The sequence below is a fragment of the Pipistrellus hanaki genome, assembly GCF_964339955.1.
Source record: "Pipistrellus hanaki genome assembly, chromosome: 17".
Classification (NCBI taxonomy): domain Eukaryota; kingdom Metazoa; phylum Chordata; class Mammalia; order Chiroptera; family Vespertilionidae; genus Pipistrellus; species Pipistrellus hanaki.
Window position 1 is genome coordinate 40,648,100 of NC_140519.1, and position 27,796 is coordinate 40,675,895.

At 38.2% G+C, this 27,796-nt stretch overlaps 1 protein-coding gene across 50 annotated transcripts in view; it reads left to right on the plus strand.

Annotated features, from left to right (window-relative positions):
- Positions 1 to 27,796, plus strand: part of RIMS2 (regulating synaptic membrane exocytosis 2) — a gene marked incomplete at its 5' end in the record, with an annotated part of 298,413 nt that overhangs the window by 67,897 nt on the left and 202,720 nt on the right. For 42 of the 50 annotated variants that reach the window (XM_084864496.1, XM_084864498.1, XM_084864512.1 and 39 more), the window contains one exon: positions 1,005 to 1,315. In XM_084864496.1, the coding sequence (XP_084720622.1) occupies positions 1,005 to 1,315 (311 nt within the window). Of the gene's footprint in view, positions 1 to 1,004; positions 1,316 to 22,136; positions 22,262 to 27,796 lie in introns of those variants that run through there. The other 8 variants (XM_084864527.1, XM_084864529.1, XM_084864516.1 and 5 more) reach the window with 1 other exon arrangement.

Below are 27,796 nucleotides of genomic sequence, written 5' to 3' on the forward strand. Positions count from 1 at the left end.
CATAAGATGGCCACCACAAGATGGACAGCAGGTGATAGCAGTTGGGAGGGACCAGGCTTGCAAGGGAGGAAAGTTGGGGGCGATCAAGCCTGCAGGGGAGGGCAGTTAGGGGTGGCCAGGCCAGCAGAGGAGGGAAGTTGGGAGTGATCGGGCCTGCAGGGAAGGGCAGTTGGGGGGGGGGGGGCAGGCTGGCAGGGGAGCAGTTAGGCATCAGTCAGGCTGTCAGGGGAGTGGTTAGGGGGTGATCAGACTGCTGGGCAGAAGTGGTTAGGGGCAATCAGGAAGGCAGACAGGTGAGCAGTTGGGAGCCAACAGTCCTGGATTGTGAGAGGGCTAAATAGGCAGTCAGACTTCCCTAGAGGGATCCCAGATCAGAAAGGGTGCAGGCTGGGCTGAAGGACACACCCGCTCATGCATGAATTTCGTGCACTGGGCCTCTAGTTGGTTAATAAAATTACATAGGTTTCAAGTGTACAATTCTATGATACATCATCTGTATATTTTATATAAATTATTTTAAATATTCAGTTCTCAAAACACCACAGGAAAGTTAGTATAATCATCCTTAGATCCATATATTAACAGTTAGGAAACTTATCGATATGAATATTTAGTTGATATGAGTACCTTGTTGAGGTTTGCAAAGTTTCTAATCTCTGAGTTGGTCTTTAACCCCAAATCTGTGCAGCCTCAAAATCCACTTTCCATATCCTGCACGATGCTCCTAATTTAAATAAAAAAAATAGAGAATACAATAAACAACTATTAATTTGTTTGGTATTTCTACTGCCAGGAACCATTATCTATCTCATAGAATTATTCTGGCAAACTTTCAAAAGAAAGGACGTGTGAGTTCACTAATGGCAGCCGTCAATCTGGATTACGTTTTAACTCCAGGAAGAATCAGGATAGACTTTTCTTGTCGACTTGAATTGTGTCTCTCTCTCTGTTTGTTGACAGCTTTTGGAAACACTCATTTCCTTCCCCTCTGTATTCCCGCGCAGGTTATGTGGGTATGCAATTTGTGCCGAAAACAACAAGAGATCCTCACTAAGTCGGGAGCCTGGTTCTATAATAGCGGACCTAACCCCCCGCAGCAGCCTGACCCGAAGGCTGTCCGAGGACTGCGGAACGACGAGGCGCCGCAGGAGAAGAAGGCAAAACTGCACCAGCAGGCCCAGTTCCACGGACCCTCAGGTGACTTATCTGTACCTGCCGCGGAGAAAAGTCGATCTCATGGGCTCACCAGACAGGATTCTATTAAAAATGGGTCAGGAGTGAAGCACCAAATTGCCAGTGACGTAGCGTCAGACAGGTAAACATTTTGCTTCATCTTTAGGTAAAACATCATTATTTTTAATCTTTTATTTCAAACGGAAAATGAAAATACATGAAATGTGTAGACAACCAGTTGTCTACGTGGAATGTCAATGTTCGTATGTTTTTTGTATCCATGATGGAAGAAGTGATGCTTAGGACTTCCGCCGTGGCAGGTTTGAACAGTGGGAGGTTGGATGAGGTTTGAACAGTGTTATCAGTTTTTCCAGAAAAAAAGAAGTGAAATAAAACAGGGAACGTAGATAAGAGGTTATTGTCAGAGGGGAGAAACGGGGGTAAGAGCAATGAGGATGAAGAAGAAAGTACAGATAAAAGGGTTTTATGAATTTGATGTATCCGTGGCCTAACTCTGTTATTACTATTTTGGCTCAATTTTATGGCCTTTTCCTTGACAAAAGTGTTAGACCTTTAAAAATGGTGTTTATGGTTCTTCTACTTCCTGCCTTTGGAAGGAGAAGAATGAAAAGATTTGCAAGGGGAGATTGTTTTTGTAGTCCATATTTCTATTTTCGAATTAAAAATTTTAAAGGGAAATCTGGCTTATACTGTATGTATTATTCAGGAATGGCAGGTACGTTTCTGGGTGAACAAATAGGAAGTCATGCATTTGTGGGAAAACAAACGTGAATTGTACTTACAGGGCGGTGGGTTCTGAACGGGGTTAAAACAGGGAAGATAAGTGGGGGTCCCTTCAGAGGGTGCCTAGAGCCGTCACACAGATGTGTTACTAATGCCTTGGAAGAATAACAAAATGATGATGCACCAGGTTTTTGGTTGTTGTTTTTTTGTTTTGTTTTTTGCAAAAGTAAAACAGACAATGCAATTCTATCTTTGGAAAAGGCCATGGTGATTTCATGGCTGGGGTACTAGAACCCATCTCAGTGCAGAATCTCAGGAACCCAAGAATTTCGAGTTGGGAAGACCATCTGAGATTGAGAACTTGAGCGCACACAGGTTTGAAGCCAGATAGTGTATTTGGGTGGCAATGTCCGAAACCACCTGAGTAGGGGAGTGGAAAATGATCCAATGAAGAGAGAGAACACAATACTGGGAGCACGTGAAAGCAGATTACACCTCTTGGCGATGGAGTCTCAGTCTTACTGGGACTTCTTGGAGACAGGGTATCATGACCTCAGAGTTATTCCACATGATGGGCTAGGAGGCTGGAGCATTTACCCACAGTTCTCCGTTGTGATTGGCCTAGGTCTGTTCCTGGGGAGGGGGGCGGGGCTTGTTAACTCTCTGGCCAAGCATGTTTCTGTATTACAAATATAATAACAAGAAGTGTCTCTGTAGGGAATGGTGAATGATGAAGCAGTGCTGGTTGGGACAGTGGCAGTATCTGTAAAGTGGCAGCCATAATGGCCAAGGCATATGAGCTTAGAGGAAGAAAATGATGTTAACCAGTGGAGGTAGGATTTTAAATGAACGACTTCATAAAATAGATAACATTGGCTCATTCTTCAAAATAGGATAGCTACACTCAATCGTCTCCTTTGGAGGGTAGAGAGGTAGGTTTAGGAAGACTAAAAGGAAACACTAAAATACTGGGTCACATAATAGTTTTAAAAGCTTTAGAATGCGTATCATCAGGAAGTTGTGGATGTTAAAAACAAGTCCAACGAATTTATGAGTAATTAATTCATCATTGTAGGACAGTAGAAATATAGCACCGATCTTTGAAGAATGTGGTGTTAAGAACAAATATATATCCTCCATAGTACCTCTTAATGCTTGTTTCTTTGACACAGTACTAGCCTGAATAAACAGTACAATTCGACCCATTGTGAAGAAGCAAGATGTAGTTACTTTTTTTTTTCTTTTTGCCTACTGCCCCTGGCTGCCATTACTAATAGATGCATACTTTAATGACTCAATGTGTTCTATAATTGTGTCCTTCCTTTCTTTTTCTAAATATATTCTTATTGATTTCAGAGAGGAATGGAGAGAGGCTTAGAAACATCAACGGTGAGAGAGAATCATTGATTAGCTGCCTCCTGCATGCCCCACACTGGGGATTGAGCCTGCAACCTGGGCATGCGCCCTGACCGGGAATCCAACCATGACTTCCTGGTTCATAGGTCGATGCCCAACCACTGAGCCACACCAGCTGGGCCATGTTCTTTCTTTCTGAAGCTCACATAAGTAAAACCAACAGCTCTTCTTGTTTATAAGAAATACCTCTAGTCAGGGAAGGAGTTAGAGTTTAATATGAAATTTGGAAGTTACACCTAGAAAATGGAATTGGTTATAATTTATATAGACTTCTGGAAGATACTTTTTCTTTCAGAATAATTCAATCCCCTTACTATAAACAAAAAGAGCATTTGTTTTGTTATTTTAAATGCAGATTCCATAGTAGTTTATTAGGCATGTACCTACAAACCCTTTGAATTCTTTCCCCTGGAGCAAGGGGTCTACAAACTATGTTCCTGGGGCTCTATCTGGCTTGCCCCCTGTGTTTTTGTAAATAAAGTTTTATTGGAACACAGCCACAACTATTTATTTACTTATTGTCTATGGCTACATAGACTCAGCTACAACTCCAGAGTTGAGTATTAGTTATAAGAGGCCAAATGGTTCTCATAACCTAAAATATTTACTCTCTGACTCTTTATAGAAAAAGTTGCCACCTCCTGCCTTAGAGAGTAAGTAGTTATTTATTTTATTTATTATTATTTTAAAACTACTTTTTATTGATTTTAGAAGGAGAGGAAGGGAGAGGGAGAGAGAGAGAAACATCAATGACGAGAGAGAATCATTCCTTAGCTACCTCCACACTGGCAATTGAGCCCATACCCTGGGCATGTACCCTGGCCTGGAATCTAACTAGCGACCTCCTGGTGGATGGGACTATGCGCAATCAACTGAACCACACTGGCTGAGCAGTAGTTATTTTAATGCTGTTGAAATTTCTCCTTTCTTTACTCAGTTTTTTTTTTTTTTTTTTTTTTTTTTTTTTGTGTGTGTGTGTGTGTGTGTGTGTGTGTGTGTTACTGGGTCGGCAGCTAAGTAATTGCGGATTTTTAAAAGAAAATCAAAGACAATTTTTTCATGGAACTAAATAACTTTATTCTGTAATGTATTGCCCATTTTGATCAATGACCTTTTGCCATCTTTCAGGCAGCATCATAATCCCACGTTCAAAAAACTTCTGGTTTTTATTAGCAAAAAACTGAATCAGGTACGATTTGACATCATCATCATTATTGAAATTTTTACCATTCAAGGAGCTTTGTAAAGATCGAAACAAAAAGTAATCAGATGGTGCAAGGTCAGGACTATATGGTGGATGTGGCAAAACATCCCAACCAAGCTCCATTAATTTTTGCCGAGTGACCAAAGTTGTGTGTGGCCTTGCATTGTCATGATGGAATACAACACCTTTTCGATTTGTCAATTCGGGCCGCTTTTCTTCAACTGCATTGTTTAATTTCGTTAGTTGTTCAATGTAGACATCAGAATTGATCGTTCGGTTGGGTGGTAAGAGTTCAAAGTAGACAATTCCTTTGTAATCCCACCAAACTGATAACAAAACCTTCTTTTGATGAATATCAGCTTTTGATGTTGTTTGAGTTGGTTCACCTGGCCTGCTTCACGATCTTTTCCGCTTGATATTGTTGTAAACAACCCATTTTTCATCGCCAGTTACCAGTCGTTTTAAAAATGGATCATTTTCATTACGTTTCTTTAGCAAATCGCAGCTGCTAATGCGTTGCGTTAACTGTGATTCTTTCAGTTCGTGAGGAAGCCATGTATCGAGTTTTTAAACATAGCCAAGTTGTTTTAAGTGATTTTCAATGCATGTATGTGATACATGAAGCTTCTCTGCAATCTCACGTGTTGTACTGTGACAGTCCGAATTGATTATTGCTTTGATTAGGGCGTCATCAACTTCAACTGGACGACCAGAGAGTTTTTCATCTTTGAGTGAAAAATCACCAGAACGAAATTTGGCAAACCAATTTTGACACTGCCGTTCTTTTAAGGCTTCGTCACCATAAACAGCACATAACTTTTTATGAGCTTGCGATGCGTTTTTCCCTTTGAGGAAATAAAAAAGCAAAATATGACGAAAATGTTCCTTTTGATTTTCCATTTTTTAACGAACGCCAAACGAAAACTACAAAACAGATCAAAAAACTTTTTTTTACTGATTAACAGCTGAATAGCCAACTATCAAATAACAAAATGTGTTTTACATTTGTACTACGTCTGCAAACCTAAAAATTCAACTGAAGCCATATATGTGTGAAACCCGCAATTACTTAGTTGCCGACCCAATATTTAAATCGTTTCAGTTAAACCTATTTACTTACTCCCCTCCCTCTTCCTTGTCCCTCCTCCTCCTCTCTGCCCCCTCCCCTCCTCTCTCCACATCTCTCCCTTCCTCCCTCTCTTTTTGTCTTCATTTCTCTCTCTTCCTTCTTACCAGAATGGGTCTTCTAGGAGTATTTAAGTTGGACAGTGAAATGGAGCTACTGATAAGGAATATAACTCCAGTTTAAAGTATTACTACTAATTTGTTTCTTCAGTACCATTGAAAAACCATTTTAGTGCCCTCAAAAAGAGAAGCTTTGGTTCAATTAAATTTAAATCTTTATGGACCTAGAACTATAATTGAGAAATAGAAAAGTATGTTATGTTTCTCAATTTTAAGGAGATTTAGTTTAATTGTTTAACTACCTGCTACAGTAGTTTTGACCTATTTCTGACTTTTTAGTTCTACAGGTGCTTTCCTCATAGACGGTTAGAATTAATTGAGTTAACATATCAACTTGACCCAAGACCTTAGCTTTGAGTTAATGAATATTTGCTTAGTTCATTTATTCATAAAAATGGCAAGTGTTTATTATCAACTTAAAATGCAAAATATTGTTAGATATTTTCAAGTGTTTTTTTTTATTTCAAAATTATTTTGAATGTGCAATTTGCTTACCCTTACAATGTCTACCATGAGTGCCTCGTAGCTTCTTAGCCTTTAAATTACATGCATAACCTGGCGATCTGATTAAAATATAGATTTGAATTTGGTAGGTCTGAGGGAGGCCCGACAGTCTGTGTTTCTAACTAGCTTCTAAGTGATGTCAATATTGCTAGTGCCGACTAGAAGCAAGGCACAGAGGTATCTCAAAATACATTAGGGAGGGAAGCACCCCTGGCCTTTCCCAGCTTAGTGGCAGTTGACCTCTGTAGCACTACCCCTGAGAGCCATAACACAATGAAATTTTGTGGTTCTTAGAGGCAACATAATTCCACATTTGAGTCTACATTTATTTAGTGGGGCCAGAGGTGGAACCAGCTACCTGGTGGCAGGTGGAATACATTCATATAGCTGCAAGCATCTGGCTCCTTTGTTATGATATATAGTAAATGCCTAAGTATTTACTTATTTAAATACTAGAGGCCTGAAGCACGGAATTTGTGCCCTCACAGTCCCCACTTCGTCCAGAAGGTCGTCTGGAAGGTCATTCAGCTGTTGGGTCTAATTAGCATATTAGTTCTTTATTATATAGGATACTTTAATTATTATAAACTACTTACCTACATCCCATTTATTATAGTTTACACATGTTTAGCCCTTGTTCCACCATATTTATTGAGTGAGCCATCTTTTCTTCCTACTGATTTGAGATGCCATTCTAATCATGTATATTGATTATTATATGTTAGGGTATATTTATAGATGTTCTGTATTGTTCTTTTGACCAGTCTGTTCAAAGCTTATATCTAGTTTCAAAAAAATCCCATTTCCGTTACTTAAGCAAACTCAGCTATTAGTTGTTGAAAGCAAGAAATTTGGCAACATGAATTTTACTAATACATTTAATTTCATAGTTACTTAACTGCAGTCTACATTGAGGTATGTATTGGATTATGCAATGAGTACATTTTGAAGAAGTGGGAAGGCCTTGGTGAGTGGGAAGATTTATTTTTAACAATACTTCTTCTAGTTTTATAGCTTGAATGTATTAGTGGCCAGAGTGAAAAGGAAAAGAGAGATAGTAGTTATGATAGAAATGGAGAATGAAATACCCTTTCCCCATAATACATTGTTGGAAACTGCACTGTAAGTCAAATGACCAGGGGTCCTTCCTTGCAACTTTTGAAATGATGACCATAATATATATAAACCTGTATTCATTATCTTTGCCACCAGATGGCGAAGTTGTACCCTAAAAGCAGACCTTCAGTTCTGTGATTATATAATTGCAGAGGTAGTTATAGACCAGTAAGTGAATTAAGTTGGTACTTGAGATTGTGAAAAACAGGTCTTCTTGTGTAACATTGCTTTTCCTCTTGAAAGATGATATATATTCTCAGTTGTTTATCTCGAATTCCGAGATCTCCATGTAGCAGACTTATATTTACATCTGGAGGTGTACAGTCTTACCTTCCCCCAAAAAATACTTCAAAACCAAAATATTCTGAGTCGAAGTACCTATTTATTCCCAAGTAGCGGCTTCTTTGTCCTTCCCTAGCCTTGCTGATTGTAACATCAGTTGTTCTGCTTCCTACATTAAGATACTTAGGTATTTATTATCTAATTCTCTTCCTCTTGATTTCCATATTCGGTTAGTATTTACTTAAGTTTTTGGTCAGTTCCATCTCTGTTATATCTCTTCTATTCCACCCTTCCTTTCTAATGTGGATATTGTCACTGCCCTGTTTATGCATTAACCTTGCCTAGCTTTCTTTTCTGCTTCCTGCTTTCCCAGTTAATTTACTTTTCTTCACACTCTTATGTTGTTTCCAGAATTATGATTTTAATTATTATAGATATGCTGAAGTCATTTATTTGCTCACTTTTGAGGTCTTCCCATCACTGATCAGCTGCCTCCTGCATGGCCCCTACTTGGGATTGAGCCCGCAACCCAGGCCTGTGTCCTGACTGGGAATCGAACCGTGACCTCTAGGTTCATAGGTTGATGCTCAATTTCTAAGCCATGCTGGCTGGTCCTAAATTTTACTTACATGAAGCCTTCTTATTTTCCAGCAATCATTATATTTTTTGCTTATAAAGGATTCCTTTTTGAATATAATTCCTTTATTTATATTGATATATTTCAGCATTTTCCACGCTCTGCCCTTTTTTAGTATACTTGTTGTCAATGTTTCTCCCCCTCTCACTAAAGTTTGAACAGCTGGAGGACATACTGTCCTTTACATCTTTGTTTCCGTACATGCCTCGTTCAGGTTCTAGAAATAATGGGAATTCATTGAACATTTTTTTTTCCTTTTTATTGAATTTATTGGGGTGACACTGGTTCACAAAATCTTACAAGTTTTAGGTGCACAAATCCACAACACATTACCTGTACATTGTTTGTGTATTCGCATCCCACATCCAGTCTCTTCCCATCACATTTATCTTCCCTATTCCCGCTGCCACCTTCCCCCACACCCTTCCTCTCGGCAATCCCCGCACTGTAGTCCGTGTCCAGGAGCGCTCACTGCATATGAGTGGAAATAAATTGAATCACCGAACTGACAATTAGATAACCAGGTCTTTCCCTTATCTTTTACCTATTACAACTGTGCTGTGTTTACAATTGAGTTTATTTATAGACTCCAGTACTATATTTTTCTCTGCCTCCTAGATTAAGAGAACTAAATTATTGGTTGTTACATATTAGACTTATTTTTATAATTCTGCTGTTTTTTTTAGACATCCGCAGTGATGATAGGCACTTTAAGTGCTTTAACATTTTTTAAAGAGAAATTCTTTTATGCCTGTTTGCTTTGACCCATCATACCTTAGTCTGACTTCAAAGAATTTGATTTAATACCTTGCTGTTTTCTATTTTCTACAACCTATTGGGTAGACTGACCTATATTGCAGTTTGTCAGGGCCAAATCCTGGCTTATACCGGTTGTGCCAGCATAATTATTTTATTGTTAAAAATTTATTTAACATTTTAAAAATTGAATTTATGGGGGTGACATGGGCTAATAAAATTATACAAGTTTCATGTGTACAACGCTGTAGTACACCTGCCTATTGTGTTGTGTGTTCACCAACCCCAGCGTGATTATTACGAGCACACATCTGAGTCTCTTGGAGGATTTCTATGTGATATCTACGGAAACTACTGCGTAGTAATTCTTAGGAGTACGGAAAGTTCTCTATGGAACTATATAGCAGAAAATATTACTTCCGGTTACTTAGCCTACGATACTTATTGGGTGTATACTTTATAATAGTAGTTTATATAGAGATGTACAAAGACAATAGAAGATGTTCTGTGTCATAAGAATTTATAACCTGATAAGTCAGGATTAATGATATAATCACACAAACATAACTATTTGAAATTGGTGAAAACTAACATAGCAAAATATAACTTAGAAATATATGGAACCAAGTAGGGTAGTTTGGGGGAGATTTTTTTAAAAAATATATATTTTTAGTTATTTCAGAGAGGAAGGGAGAGGGAAAGAGAAATGGAAACATCATTGATGAGAGAGAATCATTGATTGGCTGCCTCCTTTACACCCCCTACTGGGGATTGAGCCTGCAACCTAGGCCTGTGCCCTGACTAGGAATTAGACCCTGATCTCCTGGTTCATAGGTCATTGCTCAGCCACGGAGCCACACCAGCTGGGCTCCATCTTCTGTTTAACAGACTAGAGATAGAATGAGATAGTTTGATAGAATACATCTTTCCAGTTTCACCTTTTGCACAATCCATACTTGGTCTTAGAACTATATTTTCTTTCAATTTCAACTCACCTTTATATCATCTGCTTGTATCTTTGAAATAATTTCAGTGACCATTCCTCTATGTCTCTGTCTGGGTTTTGTGACTTTTTACTTTTCATGTAGAGACATTTGATCTTAGTTATTTTCCTTTGCCTTATAGAAGTTTCACCTTTTCGTCTGCTGTCCTCTTGGTTTGTCTTTCTTATTCAAAATCAAAGGGAGTTAATTCTTTTAGAGTATGACTTTAATATATTGATCACTTGAAGTACAGTAAGCCCTCTTTTAATGTTGTCAGTAGGTTCTGCAACTTTAAGGGAAACAAAACATAATGAAACCAGTTTTACCCTAGACTAGTTGATATAAAAAAAGAGTTAGGTTCCTACAGCATCTCCTCAATGCTATAGTGAAACAATGTTGAGTGAAAGGAACTGAATGAAAGAAAGTTATTTGAAGACCTGCATTAGTTGCTTTTCAGTCATACTTCAAATATTATAACCCAATAACCATTCTCCTAATAGTGATATTTGACTGACGGAGACTCTACTTCTATTTCTTGAAAGCGTCTATAATTTTTTTTTCTTTTTAACAAGCTTCTCTTGAGTGTCATATGTTCCCTTATAAAACTATATATATAGTTGTGCTTTGGTATTAATAGTTATAATCTAGTAGTCACATTAGAAGGAAAGTGAAGCTACAAACAGTAAGATGGGGTAATGTGTTTGCCAGTGGTGGTGGCTTTGCTAGCCAGCTGCATTCTTTTCTAAGCTTTTGCTGATAAAAATCATTGGTTAACATTGAAATTAGTGTTTTTGAGACTCCCTAATTTATTCCAACACTAAGGTGCCTCTCGGATACCTCAAGTCATTCATACATTAAAAGCATAAAATTTAATTAATTATAACAGGTTATTAGCTCATATTAGCATATGTGTTCATACAATCCTTTCCCACTGATCTCACAGATCTGTTGGGAGCAGACGTGTATATGTGAGTCTGTACAGTGGACTCCGGGAGGATATTGCTTCTAGCCTGACGTTTATGGCAATATTAATGTTATAGACTGACCTTGAGGGCCTCTCACCCACCTCTCCCCTTACCGTTTGGCTCTACCAATACATACCAGGCGAACTAGTTCAGATACTGGTCAAGGATGTCATGGGCAAGGCTCCAACACTGGACTGTCATGCTGAAGTGGACAAGGGTGAGGGTTGGTGAGTGTAAAAACTGTGTTTTAGATTTTTTTTAGTAAAGTGAATCAAGTGGTGACAAATGAAACTGATTTGAGGTAAATGCCTACTTGCATTCTGATCACTGCATATTTTCATCTCTTATAGCGGATGGGGTAGGACAGGCCTGGGGCGAAGCCGTTGGGAAATGCCCTTTGGAAGCTCAGAGACACCAGACACTAGGTTTGTCTTGTTGAGTACTGTAGCTTAACAAGCAAGAATAGTCTTTTTAAGGCTCTTGGAAGGTTTAGCATATCTCACTAGAATTTAAAAAAACAGGGAGTCGGGATCAAAGCTTCAAATGCAGATAAAGTTACATTTTCTTATTTGATAACTTTAATTGTTCAAGGATTTAGGCATCTGCATTTACCAATCCATAATAACACGAATTAATGGTTCCTAACGTGGAGCCTTAGAAGTCCTTTATGCGCATTTCACTGTAGCATCCGCTTACAGTCTCTACCTTTCTGCTGCTACTATAGATAAGCACTCCCTGACCTAGCTTTGCATAGCACCCTCCTATTTTTATCTCCTTAGAATACAGCTCCTGCAGTTCCTGAAGTTGTGAAAGTATGTGGTTGGGTGGGGAATAGTTAAACATTTACAAATATAAATGATTACAGTTTGAAATTTCAAGCTACATGTTATGGAAAACTGAATAACTTGAATAATTTCTTCAGTTTTAAATTTTACTCTGTACAAGGAGCCATGGCTACTGTGTATTTGTTTGAAAAATGAGACCCCCTACTTGCAGGAAGTAAATTCCTTACCTCTTATCACGTGTCAAACATAAGAGGAAGCAAACACAGAAGGCAGCTGAGATTAGAGCAGTGGCCCTCAAACTTTTTAGTCTTGGGACCAGTTTTCAATCTTAAAAATGACTGAGGCCCACATAGAGATTTTGTTTGTATGGATAATGTTTGTGGATATTTACAGCATTAGAAATAAAAACAAGAAAAGAATGAAAACATATGTTCATTAATTTCAAAACAATAAACCCAGTGCATTTTATTTTTTTATTTTTAAAATATATTTTATTGATTTTTTTTTTTACGGAGAGGAAGGGAGAGGGACAGAGAGAAAAATTGATGAGAGAGAAACATGGATCAGCTGCCTCCTGTACACCTCCCACTGGGGATGTGTCTGCAAGCAAGGTACATGCCCTTGACTGGAATCGAACCTGGTATCTTTCAGTCCGGCCAACGCTCTATCCACTGAGCCAAACCAATTAGGGCTCCAGTGCATTTTAACTAATCATATCGAGTGGGTAGAATTCTATATTGACCTACAATGAGGTTTAGTCTTATCTCAAGTATGTCTGGAACCTATGACTGGCTTCTAGCTAGCAGACGATGGGACAGTCACTTCTGTGATTGTATTACACCGTGTGAGTCTGTGTCTTAGAAGCAGGAGAGGCTTCTCCTGGCTTTGAAGAAGTGAGCTACCATGTTGGGAAGGTCTGTGAGCCAATCAGATTGCAGGAAACGGCGGGGGAGTTTCTAGGAGCCGAGAACATTCCTGGCTGACAGCCAGCAGGTAAACAGGACCTAAGTCTTAGGGCCAGAAGGAACTGAATTCTGCCACCCATCCCTTGAGCTTGGAAAAAAAATGTCGCCCGGCCAACACCTCGATTCTATCCTTTATGCTTGGACTGCAGAAGCTGTAAGATAAAAAGTGATATTTGTGGTTTTTTTTTTAAGCCATCAAGATTGTGGTGACTTGTTTTGCAGGAAGAGGAAACTAATAGAACATATTTCAAAAAGGAAAGGAAAACTTAGTGAGAAAATGGGCATTATTTTACTTCCTTTTGCAAATCCCTTGAATGCATGATCTAGTGGAAGACAGCTGGATTCTTGTAGCTCCTGTGCTCCGTTTCTTGGGATAGCATGCATGATGTAACTTCTGGAAAACTGCTGTATACCCATGAGAGCACGAGAGTTCAAAAGGCAAGTAGCATTTTAGTGTTATTATGAATAACATAACATGACCTCTCTGAGGTCACTAGACTGTATTTTTTTTAAGAATTGCCGGATTAGAAACTTTTAGTAGTCTCTCATTCCATCACTAACAGAGTATTTAGTTGTACATGGGCAGGATTATATAAGACAGACTGATCTATATGGACCTCTCAGCTTCCTTGCGTATTTTTCAATGGATTTCTGGGTATGCCCTTGAGTTTGACCATGTGGTTTATTTCCTCTGCTCGTTATGGATGGTAAGCAAATGATTTTTACTAACTTTGGTTTCTAGGAGAAATAGGTGGCAAAATGTTAAACAGGTAGTGGATTGGGACAAGGTTTCTCTTGAAATGATCCTGGCATCTTTTGACGGCAGAATTTGCCTACGAAGGTGCTATAGCCATTGAGAGATTTGATTTAAAACTCAAGAGTTTTTTAAATGTATTTTTTTTAATTTGTAAGACATTTATAGGAATTATCTCATTTTATTTTTAGTGATATATACTCATTTTTATGTGTCTATATGTATGATCACTTGGGAATGGTAGTAGTGGGTCTTTCTCTTGTTAATTTTCTTTTTTTTAAAAATATATATTTTATTGATTTTGTACAGAGAGGAAGGGAGAGAGATAGAGAGTTAGAAACATCGATGAGAGAGAGTCATCGATCAGCTGCCTCTTGCACACCCCCTACTGGGGATATGCCTGCAACCAAGGTACATGCCCTTGACCGGAATCGAACCCGGGACCCTTCAGTCCCGAAGCCGACGCTCTATCCATTGAGCCAAACGGTCTTGGCTCTTGTTTTTAATTTTCTGTGATCTCTTTTATCACTAGAAATCCTGAAGAATGACTTAGTTTCAGACATCTCAAGATAGCTCAATATATAACGATTTTTGTTAGGAGCATTAATATAGAGTCATGCGGATTTCTTTAGTAATCCAAGGCTTCTCTAATTAAAAAAAAAAAAAAAAAGCAGCAAAAATGAATGGCATAGAGAATAAACATCGTTGCTGCCCATAACGAAGTATTTTTATTCTGTGACATATACCCACATGGTGTGTTGGTCACAGTTGGAAGTTGTAAGATGTGATTTGGAGGATTTTGTCTGCAAAGATCTGTCAAGGTTGGTTTGAAGGTTATTGGTGGAACAATTCTCACTGTGCTTACCTAATTACACAGTGCTTGAGCTGGAAAATTAAACTTAAGGATAACTCTCCCCCTTTCTACTGATGCAGTCCCCTGTCACTTTTTTTCTCCAGTTCTTTTTATTTTATTTTTTTTTTATAATTCCACCCGAGCAATTTTTTTGTTTGTCTGTTTCTTAGATACCAGTTTTCAACTTAGTTTTCCTCAACAGTATTTTCAAATTCTTCCAGAAACTTCTATTTACCCAGTCTCTTTAGTGCTCCTCGGAGTCTCCTTTTTCTGCACATGAGATCTGATTTGTGTTGACAGAGCAAGATTGACAAATTTTAGTTATCTCAGAAAAAGTTTGTATTTTTTCATACAACTAAGATGGTAAGGCTAAGGAATATATGGACTCAAAATGGTTGCGATGTAAAATAACTTCTGTGAGATATATCTGAAATTCATTTATCTAAATCATTTGACATGATTAAAAGTTTTGAGGCATGATTAAAGTCCTTGTCTGGAAAGTAATAAGAAACCTGTTTTTTGTTGTTGTTGTTGTTGTTGTTGTTGTTGTTTTTCTGGTTGACTCTGCTTAATAAGAATCAGAGTCATATGAGTAGGAAGGATTATAAAAGTTTGACCCTTCTCATTTTAGTATTTCTCTTAACTATAATACATTTTGATCCAGTGTTTACTCTCTCAACATATATGGGATTTGGAAATCGTGTTTATTTCCAAAGTCTACATCGACCTTCTCATTTGTATCTTCGCAGCATACTTTCTCTTTTACATTCTGGGACACTTACAAACGGTAAAGTTAGTTTGCATTTTAAATGAGAGCATCCATAAGGAGCTGCTGAATGTCAAAGACGTGGTAGTATTAAGTAAGGAGCACTGGCCTGAGAGGAGGGAGATGTGCATGCTCATTCTAACTCCATCACCAACCACCTGGACCAAAGTATACATCTTACTTCCTTTCTGCAAAATGGAGGAGCTTCTGTTCTACTCTAAATGTGCTAGGATACCATTGTTTAACATGGATCCGGGGGGTGGGGGTGGGGGAGGGCAAATCAATCATTATGTCTCCCTCCCCCACCCCCGGCTTCTGGGCTTCTGGCTGGCAGCACTCCCCCTGTGGGAGTGCACTGACTACCAGGGGACAGCTCCTGCGTTGAGCCTCTGCCCCCCTGGAGGTCAGTGAGCATCATAGCGACTGGTCATTCTGCTTGTTAGAGTCAACTTGCATATTACCCTTTTATTACATAGGAAGGATTCTGTTGTGCAGAGAATGGTTTGTGGGGGTAAGAATTGATGCTGAGAGAAGTTTGAGGCATCTATTGAAGTAATCTAGGAGAGAGTTGTTGGTGGTTTGAGCTAGAATTGTAGTAACAAGATGGAAATGTTGGTGGATTTATGCTTCCTCTAGAAGGTGGAGTTAATAGAAATTACTTCCGTTAGATTGCATATGTGTGGTCGGGCATTAAAGAAAGAAATATCTTCTAGATAAATCATGATGTTCTAACCATGGAACCACCCCGGCCAGTGCTCTGTGTCCATTTTTAAGGGGCAGGCATATCTAACTGCATATTCTAAGTTGACAGGAGTGAATCAGAATACATGTAAATTTGCATGACTTCATTTGCATAAGGTCTCCTGCTTTGGCTGAACCAAGACTAGAAAGGGTGGAAGGTTGATGAAGGAAGGTTAGAAGGTATCTGCTCCCAGCCCTTATTCATGGTTCCTACAGAAGGAGGGGTTTCAGGCCAAAAGAGCCTGAGAACTTTCAGAATTGTTTTGAAGCACAGGGTCACAAGCAGTGATTATTCAAATTCCAGATGACAGAATATGTAATGCGGAATTGGTCATTTTTCTTAAACACTGTCTTTTGTTGGCTTCTAGGAGACCATACTCTCCTGATTTCCCTCCTACTTCTGTGGTGGCTGCTCCTCTTTTCTCTCCTCCACTCCATGTCTTCTTTACCCGATGGCTTTATGTAGAAATAGTTTCCTGGTGCCTTGTTTTATAATGCATCCCCCTGCACCCTTCCACACACCCCCCCCCTCCCAGCCTCCTCCTTTCCCCATTTTGAACTTTATTTTTGTGTGTGATTTCATCTCCTCTCTTGGTTAAAATTATTACTAATATGCTGATGCTTCTTGAATTTGTATCTTCAGCTGAGAACTCTCTTCTGAACTCCAGAGTGACACACTCAATTGCATACTCATCTGTCTTTTTAGCTGTCTTGCATGCTACTTAAATTCTACTACTCATCATCTTCCCCTTCCTTCTCCCTCAATGTGCTCCTCCTTTAGCATTCTCTGTCTCAGCAGGTTTTAAGACTATATGCTTGGTTACTTAAGAGAGAAATCTGAGAACCATTTTTGACTTCTCTCTTGACCTCCATCCACCACCTCCCACCCCTGCGGCAAATCAATCATTATGTCTTGTTGATTCAACATCTACTTTTTTAGTGCTCCTTTATCTCCATCTTATTGTGATCACCAAGCCAACCAACATCTTTCTTTGACTACTGCATTAGCTTTCCAATAGATCTTCCTGCCTCCACATATAGTGAGATAATATTTTGCTATGTTTTTAGTGTCTTTATTTTCCCACTTTTTCATTTGTAATGACTAGAAGGAAATTGCTTGAAAGAAATTGCAGATGGGAATTCTTGGTGGCCAGTATTATTACATAGTATTTTATTGTTCCCATATTTTGCTAAACACGTTCACAATGGCGCCAATGATGACTATTTCCAATTTTCTTAAGATAACAATGTGCAGTCTGTATTCCTTTACTGAAGAAACAAGGGACACTTGGAAGTTATTAGGTAGTGGAGGTGCCTTGTGAAGACATTTTGCAAGCGTAGGTGTGAGTTCTCAGCGTCCCAAGGCCATAAGCATCGCTTATGCTGTGGTTCTTGGTGAATGTAGCCATTAGAGATGGAGTTGGATCTTATTCATATTCATATAGCTCCCTGAGATTGTAGTGTTGCTTTCAGTGACTCTCTTGATAGTAATCAAGGGAGCACATGCTCAGAACTCGCAGTCGCGAGACTGGAGAGACTTAAATTGTGTCTTCAGAGATCTCGGTTCTCTGTCCTCTAAACCACGGAATCTCTGTCTGTCAGATAGTCACTCTGGACATTTTTGTTCTTGAGCTTAAATCTAGGCTTGGCACTCAATAACCTAACTCTTGCATCCAGTGGGAGAAAGAGGGGGACACCTGCCATAATGTCAACATTAAACATTTTAAATAAAAATTGTGGGGGGAAAAAGTGTTATGAAAGCTGCTGTAGGTGTTTTGTACTAATCTTTTCTGATTTTTATTTGAAGTCTTTAGCTTTATAGTGGGCTTCTTTGGGTCTGGGCTAGTCTTCCTTCTGTGCCTGGATGTACTGTGCGGCCCACACTGAGTTGAAGCGGCTATACACCATTGCTAATGGATACAGGTATCTTTATTGATGCCCTTACCTCATCCATTTTGGAAATGTAGTCACCTGCCTTTTATTTCTTTGCTTATTTGTTATCCCTGAGATGAATGGGTCTGTGGTTTTGGCTCAGGAAAATATTATAATGCCAGACTTTCATTTGCAAAATATGTAATCATTCACCTGGGCCATAATTCTTCTAAATCCAGGATTTAAAAAAATATATATATTTTGATTTATTTCAGAGAGGAAGGGAGAGAGAGAGGGAGAGGGAGAGGGAGAAGGGAGAGAAAGGGAAAAGGGGAGAGAGAGAGAGAGAGAGAGAGAGAGAGAGAGAGAGAGAGAGAGAGAGAGGGAAAGAGAATCATTGATTGGCAGCCTCCTGAACCCCCCATACTAGGAATCGAGCCTGCAACCCGGCCGGTCATGTGCCCTTGACCGGAATCGAACCTGGGACCTTTCAGTCCAAAGGCTGACTCTCTAGCCAAACTGGCTAGGGCTAAAACCAAGATTTTAATGAGTCAGATGCTACAGAGAGTGGAACAAGAACAATGCAATGGAAGAGTAGTGCAGTTATTTCAATTATGTAGGTAACGCTACAGATCTATATTTTAATAAGATGAAAAATTTCTTCAGCATTTTATGGTTTTTGTTATACGTAGCTTATACATATTATATAACCACATGATTTCATTAATTGATCAGCTATGTTTACATGTATGGAGAATTATAATAGAAAAGATTTGTTACTCTTAAAAATTCAAAATAAAGCTAGGCGTCTTTAAAACTATAAAATTTATGTTTTCTCAAGAAAGTGACATTTGGGTGGGGAAATGGGGAGAGATCAACCAAAGGACTTGTATGCATGCATATAAGCCTAACCAGTTCTCATGGCCAGCAGCAGGGTGGGGGCATACGAGAGGGGAGAGGTTTGGGGTGGGAATGGGGGGATGAGGACAAATATATGATACGTTAATCAATAAAGAAATTAAAAAAAAATGAAACCTTTTAATTAAGCATTAAAAAGAAAGAAAGAGCCAAAACCGGTTTGGCTCAGTGGTAGAGCATCGGTCTGCGGACTGAAAGTTCCCAGGTTCGATTCTGGTCAAGAGCATGTACATTGGTTGGCACATCCCCAGTGGGGGGTGTGCAGGAGGCAGCTGGTCGATGTTTCTCTCTCATCGACGTTTCTAGCTCTCTCTCTCCCTTCCTCTCTGTAAAAAAAATCAATAAAATATATTAGAAAGAAAGAAAGAAAGAAAGAAAGAAAGAGAAAGAAAGAAAGAAAGAAAGAAAGAAAGAAAGAAAGAAAGAAAGAAAGAAAGAAGGGGGCATTGGAGCCCTTAGGGATGAAGAGGGGCGGGTGAGAGCGGGAGAAGGCACTGGGGCGTGCTGAGGGTCCGCAGAGGAGGCTGGCCAGGAGAGCCTGCTGTGCGGTGAGACCCAGAGAAGGGCCGTAGCTACGCCGTTTGCTCTTCCCAAGGAGTTACTTCAATGCTCGTTCCAGGGAGGTTTCCCTTCGTAGACCGTTTTGGAAACTACTTCTGACCTTGCCTTCAGATCCCATGTTGAAACACAAAAGAAATTTTCTCTTTAAAAACAAAGAATGTTTTGCTGTGTAATCAACCTCTGATTTAATAGACTTGCTTCCAAAGGGCTTTTGATTATTTATAGAAATTGAAGCTGCCCACGGGGTGGGGAGTGGGGGGTTGGGGGGGAGGGGAGGACACGGGAGATGGGGGATGGCACACACATATATTTATATGTTTTATCACAGGTAGTATGAGCTTTGAAATTAGGAATTTTAAACATGTGTGTTTCAATTTATAGAAATTGATTTTTCAGAAATGTGAGACATTTTGAGATGTTTGCTCTAACCGAAATATCCTTGATTGATCATTGGCAAGTGGTTTTTCAGTTCATCTATAGAGACTGATCTGTTCACAAGTAGATGTGTGTATTTGTGTGTGTGTGTGTGTGTGTGTGTGTGTGTGTGTGTGCCCATGTGTGAATGTATATAGAAGAGAGAAAGATAGGGAAGGAGCATTGGAAATGGAGTCCACCATTGAAGGCCTTCATTCAAATATTTTACTGTGTATCTCCAGTTCCCTACAGCTTCAACATGATTTTACTTACATGTGAAATCTAATGAACAACATAAACAAACAAAATAGAAACAGACTCATAGATACAGCAAATAAACCAACAGCTGTCAGAGGAGCGGGAGGTTGGGGGCTGAGTGAAAAAGATGAAGGGATTAAGCAAAAAGAAACCACAAAAAAGACTTGTAGACACAGACAACAGTATGGTGATTACTTGAGGGAAGTGCGGGGGGGGGGGGAGGGAGGAGGAGTTGGGAGGAAGTAAAAGGGAGATGAGTGGCGATGGAAGGAGATGACTCTGGGTGGTGAACACTCAGTACCATATGCGGATGATGTGTTATAGAATTGTACACATAAAACCTATATAACTTCATTAACCAATACATTCAATAAAAATTGAAAACAAATTTAAAAAAATTATAGCAGCGTTACCACCCACTCATGTTTTCTGGATATTAAAAAATAGATTTAGAAGTACTTTGTAAATAAAAAAAAAATACTTTATGTGAGTATATATATTTCACAAAGGTTAGTGTGCACCTATAAAAGTTATTGCTTAAAAAATAAGCAAAATAGGACCACTTTTAATTGAGGACAAACCCATAATTGGACAACTTGGTTTACAAAAAATTTAGTTGTTTAAAATGTTATGTTATAGAATATTTATTTGTGTGTCATTTAAAAACGTGTATTATCCCATGCTTCTTTTGTATTGTTTTTTTTTCTGACATGTTTACTCATGTCAAAGAAGAATTCACCAATTAAAAAAAACAAACCTCCTCAGTGTACTTACATGCCTATTTACAGATAGCGGTGTGTGTGTACGGAAGGGAGAGAGGGAGTTGGGGCTGAACGTTGAGGTAAGAGAGAAGGGTTTAAAAGGGATGCACCCGTGAAATAATGAAATGGTTCAGGAGCAACTCAAGATCAAGAAACATTCATCTGTACACGTGTGCTGATTTTTAAAATTTAGATTACACACTTCTAGAACATTTTCTTTTTAGTAGAAAGATGGATCCATCTGGATATAAAATAACCCAAGATTTTATCTAAACCAGAACTACTCGTTGAGAAGGGAGGGTCATCTGGGGTCTTCTTAGACTATTGGAGCCTCCAGCAAACAGCCTTTTCTGAAGGAAACTCTGGCCGTCGTTACCGAAATAAGCGAATAATGGCATCAGTCTGCCTGGCGTTAGCTGTGCTTTTTTGGACTGTGGGAATATTGACATTTATGTGTGCGGCTTAAGTGATTTTCAATTGATAGGGTTCTCTTCCCCCCTCCCCAATAAAACTACATGAATAATCAGGTAGTCACTACGTATAGCCTTTAAAAAAGGGACACTATTGACTTTTCTTAGGAAAAAAAAAATACATACATGGAGACATTTTTAAATTAAATGAGAAATGAAGACGACGCCCACACGTTTCTTGAGAAGAAGTATGGCATTGTAAATGTTACAGAATATTTATTGTCGTGTCATGTACTGATCGTGGTGTGTGTATGGGAGGGAAGAGAGGGAGTTAAAGCTCTCAGGCCGATCATCTTTTTATTGCTTCATGATAGCAAAGGAGATGCCACTTATTTTCAGAACGCTCTTGCTCTCTGCAGCTAGCCTGAGCACCGAACAGACCCACATGCTCTGTGGCCGGAGTTATTTCTCTTTCAGGGACGGAGGGAAGGGTCGGAGGATGCATAATTTCTGTTCCTTCTACCTGGTGGTAGCGCTTGAGAGCCACCTCGCCCCCATTTTTATTGCTTAGACCGTATTGCCGGCAGCCAGATGTGCTGAAAGTCCTGACGACAGCATCTCTTCGTTGCGTGATTTTAATAGGCTGAGAGAAATATGAGTAGAGTGCATGAAAGCGGCTCAGCTTCACACTTCGGCTGGGGATGCCCAGAAAGCTCACTGCTGCTTAGCATTCTTGCGACAGTCAGGAGAAAGCCGAAAGCTACTCGGGCACGGAACCTTCTCCGACTGAATTAGAAGAATAATAATGACTGTACAATTAGCGACCAGCCTCTGCTCGTCTAAGCACAGCTTTCACAGAGCTCAGGAGAAATATGGAACTTGATTGGCATGTTTTTATTTGACAGCGTGTGCAAATAGATGACTTTTAAAGACAGGTGGTAAGGAAAAATAAGAGAAGAGAGAGAGAGGAGAGAGAGAGAGAGAGAGAGAGAGAGAGAGAGAGAGAGAGAGAGAGAGAGAGAGAGAGAGAGGGAGAGAGAAAAGAGAACGAAAATGCAATTTGAGACATTGCGCCAGGTCTGCAATTCTGTTTTATCTCATTTTCATGGGGTTTTTTCATCCCCACCAAATATTTTGCAAAATGAGCTTTTTGGACAAACGCTGAATAATAATACACGGTGAGTAAAGCTAAACTCTATTTTCTTTTTTAGTATTGGTATTTTCAGAATACTAACCTTATATGTCAGTAAAAACTGTTCCGTATTAAAATGTCAGCATCCTAAGGGTGTTGTCTTTTTATCTGAAATATGCAATGTTATGTAGTGTTCTTCCTTGATTTTTAGGAAAGAAAACAAGCTTACTTCAAAGCACAGAAGGCATCTTACATGTAACTAGGTTGACCTCTGAAGCATGCAGGCTGCTTCATGATTTCATTTTCTAAGAAATAAAAGGATTAACTGAAAATGCCTGACGTCTTTCTCGTTGCGATCATGGCAGTTATTATATTGCACCTATGGGGATGGGGCTGTGGAATCATGCGTGATTCGCTGGGAAATGTGAATTAGCAGTTATGCATGCTCTCTGTAAAACATGCGGAGGGTGTTTTCTGGCTCTGAGATATTTCTCTATGCAGGGATCAATAATCACTTTCAAACAGGCTCTGTTATGGAACTGCTAGTAATGATTTGTATTAGATTGGCTAGTTTGGAAAGATGCTTTGTTATAAATTCTATTGCTTTTCAACCTGATCTCTCTCTCTCTCTCTCTCTCTCTCTCTCTCTCTCTCTCTCTCTCTCTCTCTCTGTGTGTGTGTGTGTGTGTGTGTGTGTGGTGAAGGTTGTTAAATTCTGAACATATGTTTGAGATGGTTTCTCTAGCTTATGGCTAAAGAGCTAGCCTATTGAAGAATGCTTTTAAAATGCAGTTTTGTCATCCAGTTTCCCCCTCCTTTAAGTTGCTTGTCTTCTGAGAATTTTTTCTAATGTTAAATGCCTAGTATAGGGGTGGGGGGGGGGGGTGGGGGGAGAAAGCCCATTTTAACTAAATACGTGTGGGGAAAGACTGAGAAAGAAATGATAATGCGTTGAAACCTTCTGGAAATCGAGGGAAAACTAATAGTGCACAGAATATTGAGTGGTTTTGCAGATCTTTTCCTTTTAGGGTCTTTGAACGATGGGAGGCAGCCTGTTTTAGAGATGAAGAAATACCTATTAGCAGTATATGTTTTGATTTTACAAATGTAAAGGAGGCTTTCTCAATGTCCAGGCATTTAAAATATTTACCGATGATAAATATAATCTATGACCTTTCCATTGCATATGGAGCAGCATGTCTCCTTTTAATAAATTTCACATCTTTCCCCAGTACAGTTCTGTTCACTAATTCTGTTTTTTAATATTTTATTTTCAGACTCATGTAAAATATATAACAGCATGTGAAATGCTATGCTAGGTTATCTATAGTTTCAGATAGAAAGATAGTGGGTTTTCTTAGCAATATAATATTTAAGTGTATGATTTATGATAAATTAACCTGTATTGGTTTAAGTATGGCTTTCTTAAGAATTCCTTGACCCAAAGCTACTAGAGTTTTAGGATATGTATTGTACTCATCCTTTATAAATATTTCCATATTTTATTTCTCTCTTATTTTTAATGCCAAGAATTTATATGTTTAAAAATATTAATATTAGGGCTGGGTATATATTTTAGGAATTGTGCATAGTATGGAATTAATTTTAAAGTAAATGTTACTAGGTTTAAAATAAGAGAATATCTATTTTTGGGGGGAATTATGTGCATCCTTATTCCTACACAGTTGCTTTGGCCACAAGTTTCTTTCAGCCCAGTTGTCATGCTTATCATTGCAATTCTCTCATTAGTAACAATCTGGAATTTTATGCTGTGGTAATTAAATATTAAATTGTGGAGTTTCTAAGGGTTTCTATAAGACCAGTCTTAACTTTTTTTAAACCTAAATTATCTGAAACAATTAATAAATAATTTATTCTGTTTTGGGGGGAAAAAAACCACTTCCTAAGTTCTTCACTTCTTGGTCTTCTAAAAACATATGACTCTTCTTTCACATGTCGATCTATTGATCTTCATCATTAATCAAGTACTTGATTTACTTCTAATGTAAGTCAGAACCAATTTAAAAATAGCTATTATTTGAGAAGTATGAAGAATAAAAATAAATTTATAAGAACGTACAGTTGATAAAGCCTCCCTCCACATATTTTAATGTTTTGGCTCCTTTGTGTTCAGGTCAGACACAATGGTCTTTTTAAAATTATTATTCTGCTTAGATGAAAAAAAAAAACAACAGAAAAAAAACCACCCAAATACCTAAGTATCACCATTTCAAGTTAGCATAGAATCAGAAAGTAAGATTTAGACTTAAAACAAAATCATCCTTGAAAAAAAAAGGAAGAATAATGACTTAGTATGTCATCAGAAGATGTTTATCTTACAGCTTAAAATTTTTTCCAAATTAATGATACTTTCAACTTCACGGACTGGACATAATGCTTTTGAGATCCGAAGCATCCATTACATAAGTGTCACCTCTGGAAAGAACAGCCTGGTTATTGCTACATGAATAGTTCTCGTTGGTTGGGCTAGTCGAGATGGAATATTCAGTATTTGTATTTTGACATTCATTCCATCTTTAGACTGATAGAAAATAACATCAGGGGGCCGGAACCGGTTTGGCTCGGTGGTACAGCCTCCGTCTACGGACTGAAGGGTCCCAGGTTTGATTCCTGTCAGGGGCATGTACATTGGTTGCGGGCACATCCCCGGTGGGGGGTGTGCAGGAGGCAGCTGGTCGGTGTTTCTCTCTCATCGACGTTTCTAGCTCTCTATCTCTCTCCCTTCCTCTCTGTAAAAAATCAATAAAAATATATTTTTAAAAAATAACATCAGGGGTATGGACAATTAGGTTATATTTTCTTCTGAATTGCTTTCTAGGAGAAACTATTAGCTAGTATGATGTATCTGTTGTAGACAACGTATTGTCAAAAGAGGACCCTTTCAAGTAGTTTTCTTGAGACTTTTTCTAGGTCCCCCATCTTATCCAGATTCCATCAGGTTGTCAGATGATGAGCGGTTTACTTCTATGACACATGAGCAATAAAAGATTCAGATGGAAATCTCCCAAAATAATTGCTCCAAAAACATTTCCAGATTCAACTTGCAAAGGAGCAAAGGTTTTTAAAGACACCAATAATATTTTATGTATGGTAAATCACTAAACTTGAGATGAATACAGACTGTTAAAGCGTTTTACTACCTAATCAATAATTGAAATTTACTTGTGAGTGAAAATCATTAGAATATTTTAGGCAAACTTTTTGTTGGAAAATCATAGAGTACAACCCTTATGTTTCAAACTGAAAGTTTTCAACTTATTCTCTGATCACGGTGGATGTTGAGTACCATTTTAGGGCATAAAAGAGGTGGCAGGATATCCTATGTCCTTTTACAGTTAAAGTGAAACAACAGGAGGTCCAGCAAGAAAAAAAAATTCACACAGTGTCTGTGTCCTGTGGCAATCCACTTGGTAGGGTTTGATGAAATGCCACTTTAATTTAAACTCCTGTTATCAAGTTTTCTTACTGTAAACTCATTTCCCCCAAAATAAATTAATTTGGATACAAAGATAATTGCTTTTATTGCCAGCAGAAAAGTCCTCAAGTATTAAATTCATTGTGAGATCTAAGTTTTGCAATCTTGTCTTTGGAAGGAAACATAAATATTGGGATGCTAGAGGTGTATTTCTTATACAGTTCACTGCGTTGAGTAACCAATTGCTTTGGGCATTATTCAAAAGATGATGACTATCTTTCGTGATAAAATTTCTGGGAAAATGTGCATAATACCTCCCAAGTTTTCTCATTTACTGATTTATAGTCATCTTTCTTGTACCATGAAGAAATATTTATTTTCTTCCTGATGTAATTATTTCTTTGTTGTGTGTGAGTGAATTTGCTGTGCTGGTTGGCCATACAGGGGCATAATAGAACTTGATTTATTCGGACTAGATATTATAGACAGTCTTTATCTTCTTTCCTACGTTTGTGCAGACTTTCATATTAAATGTTAGAGTAAAAAAAAAAACTTAGTAGACTAAAGAATTTTTAATGGTAAGTTCACCATAAGTTCGGGTTTGCTGAGCTAGTCCTAGTTTATGCCTGCTATCTTCCACTCTTTATTATTAGTAACACTTTTCTCTCTTTCGAAAGTGTTTATTGGACAATAAATTAGGGAGCTGTTCTAATTATAAAAGGAAGTGGAAAGCTTGAAATCACCTAGTGTTAAATGGATTCTTTTCCACTGAAACATTTCCCCAGTTCTAAAACCTTCATTTTACTTAAACATAGAAATGTAAAACTGTTACTTATTGAATTTTAAAAATAAATGTATAATTATTTAGCCTGGTAGTGTTTTTTTTTTGTGTTTTTTTTTGGTCAGGAATACTTAATCATTGATACAGTGTTTACTACCGCTTCGGTTTATAATGAAGCCATCAGTATGTGTTCAGGATTTTTGGCCCAGACACCTGTTATTTATCATGGCACATTATTGGCTACTTTGACATTGAAATAAGAGCACGCTTCCTTTTCATAGCTCTGAGAATGCTGTACTCACAGTGCGTATTGTTTGGAGTGGTAGGAGGGTAACACAATCAATATATTATGATAGGAACATATTTCATAAACAGTCTGTATTCTGAAGTATAGAGCCACCCAGTAGACTGACACATACGCACAGATGCACACAACACGCATGTATTATGCACGTTTATAAACCTTGTTAAATGTATCATGCTTATAAATTTAAAAATTATATACTATCGACATAAAAGGTTGTCCTCACAAGTATCTATTTCTAACTAAAATGACTTCATTCATATATGTATATAATTACTATTTTCGCTCAAATCTTTATTATGGACCTTAGCTATATACACAATTATTATTCTAGATACTTAATCTGATACTGATAAATAATCTTTAAGTATTTTGCTTATTTAAAGAACTTTTTATAAAGTTATTGCTTTTGTTGATGACTGACAGGTAAATGTTAACTGTATTTTTTTTATTATAAACTTTTATATGATCATAAAAGATCTTAGAAAACTCAAGGAAGACAATTACTGGTAAACTTCTTTCTGTTTAGTTCTGGCACTATTAACTGAATAGTAAAATGAATTGATTTCATATGTGCTATGACTGTCTTCATATCCATTTACAAATTACAGAGATTCATGTACACAGCAAAAGAATCCCTAGGACTGATTCCCGACTTGAGTTTGGCTTCTGAATTCGAGACATTTTAAGTATATCAGAAATGTATGTGAACACTTGCTTTGGACAAAATGGAAAAAGACATTGAACTTTAAAATTGTAGTATCTTCAGATTTAAAGGCTCTTTTCCTTCCTAGTGCTTAGTATTATTATTTAATATATTTTCATTGATTTCAGAAAGGAGAGAGAGGAGAAACATCAGTGATGACAGAGAATTATTGATGGGCTGCCTCCTGTGTGCCCTACACGGGATCAAACCTGCAACCCAGGCATTGCCCTGACCTGGAATTGAACTGTGACCTCCTGGTTCATAGTTCAACCGCTGAGCCATGCCAGCTGGGCTTGCCTAGTGTTTTTTTTTTTTTTAATCTATATTTTGTTTGTTTTATCAGAGAATACTTTC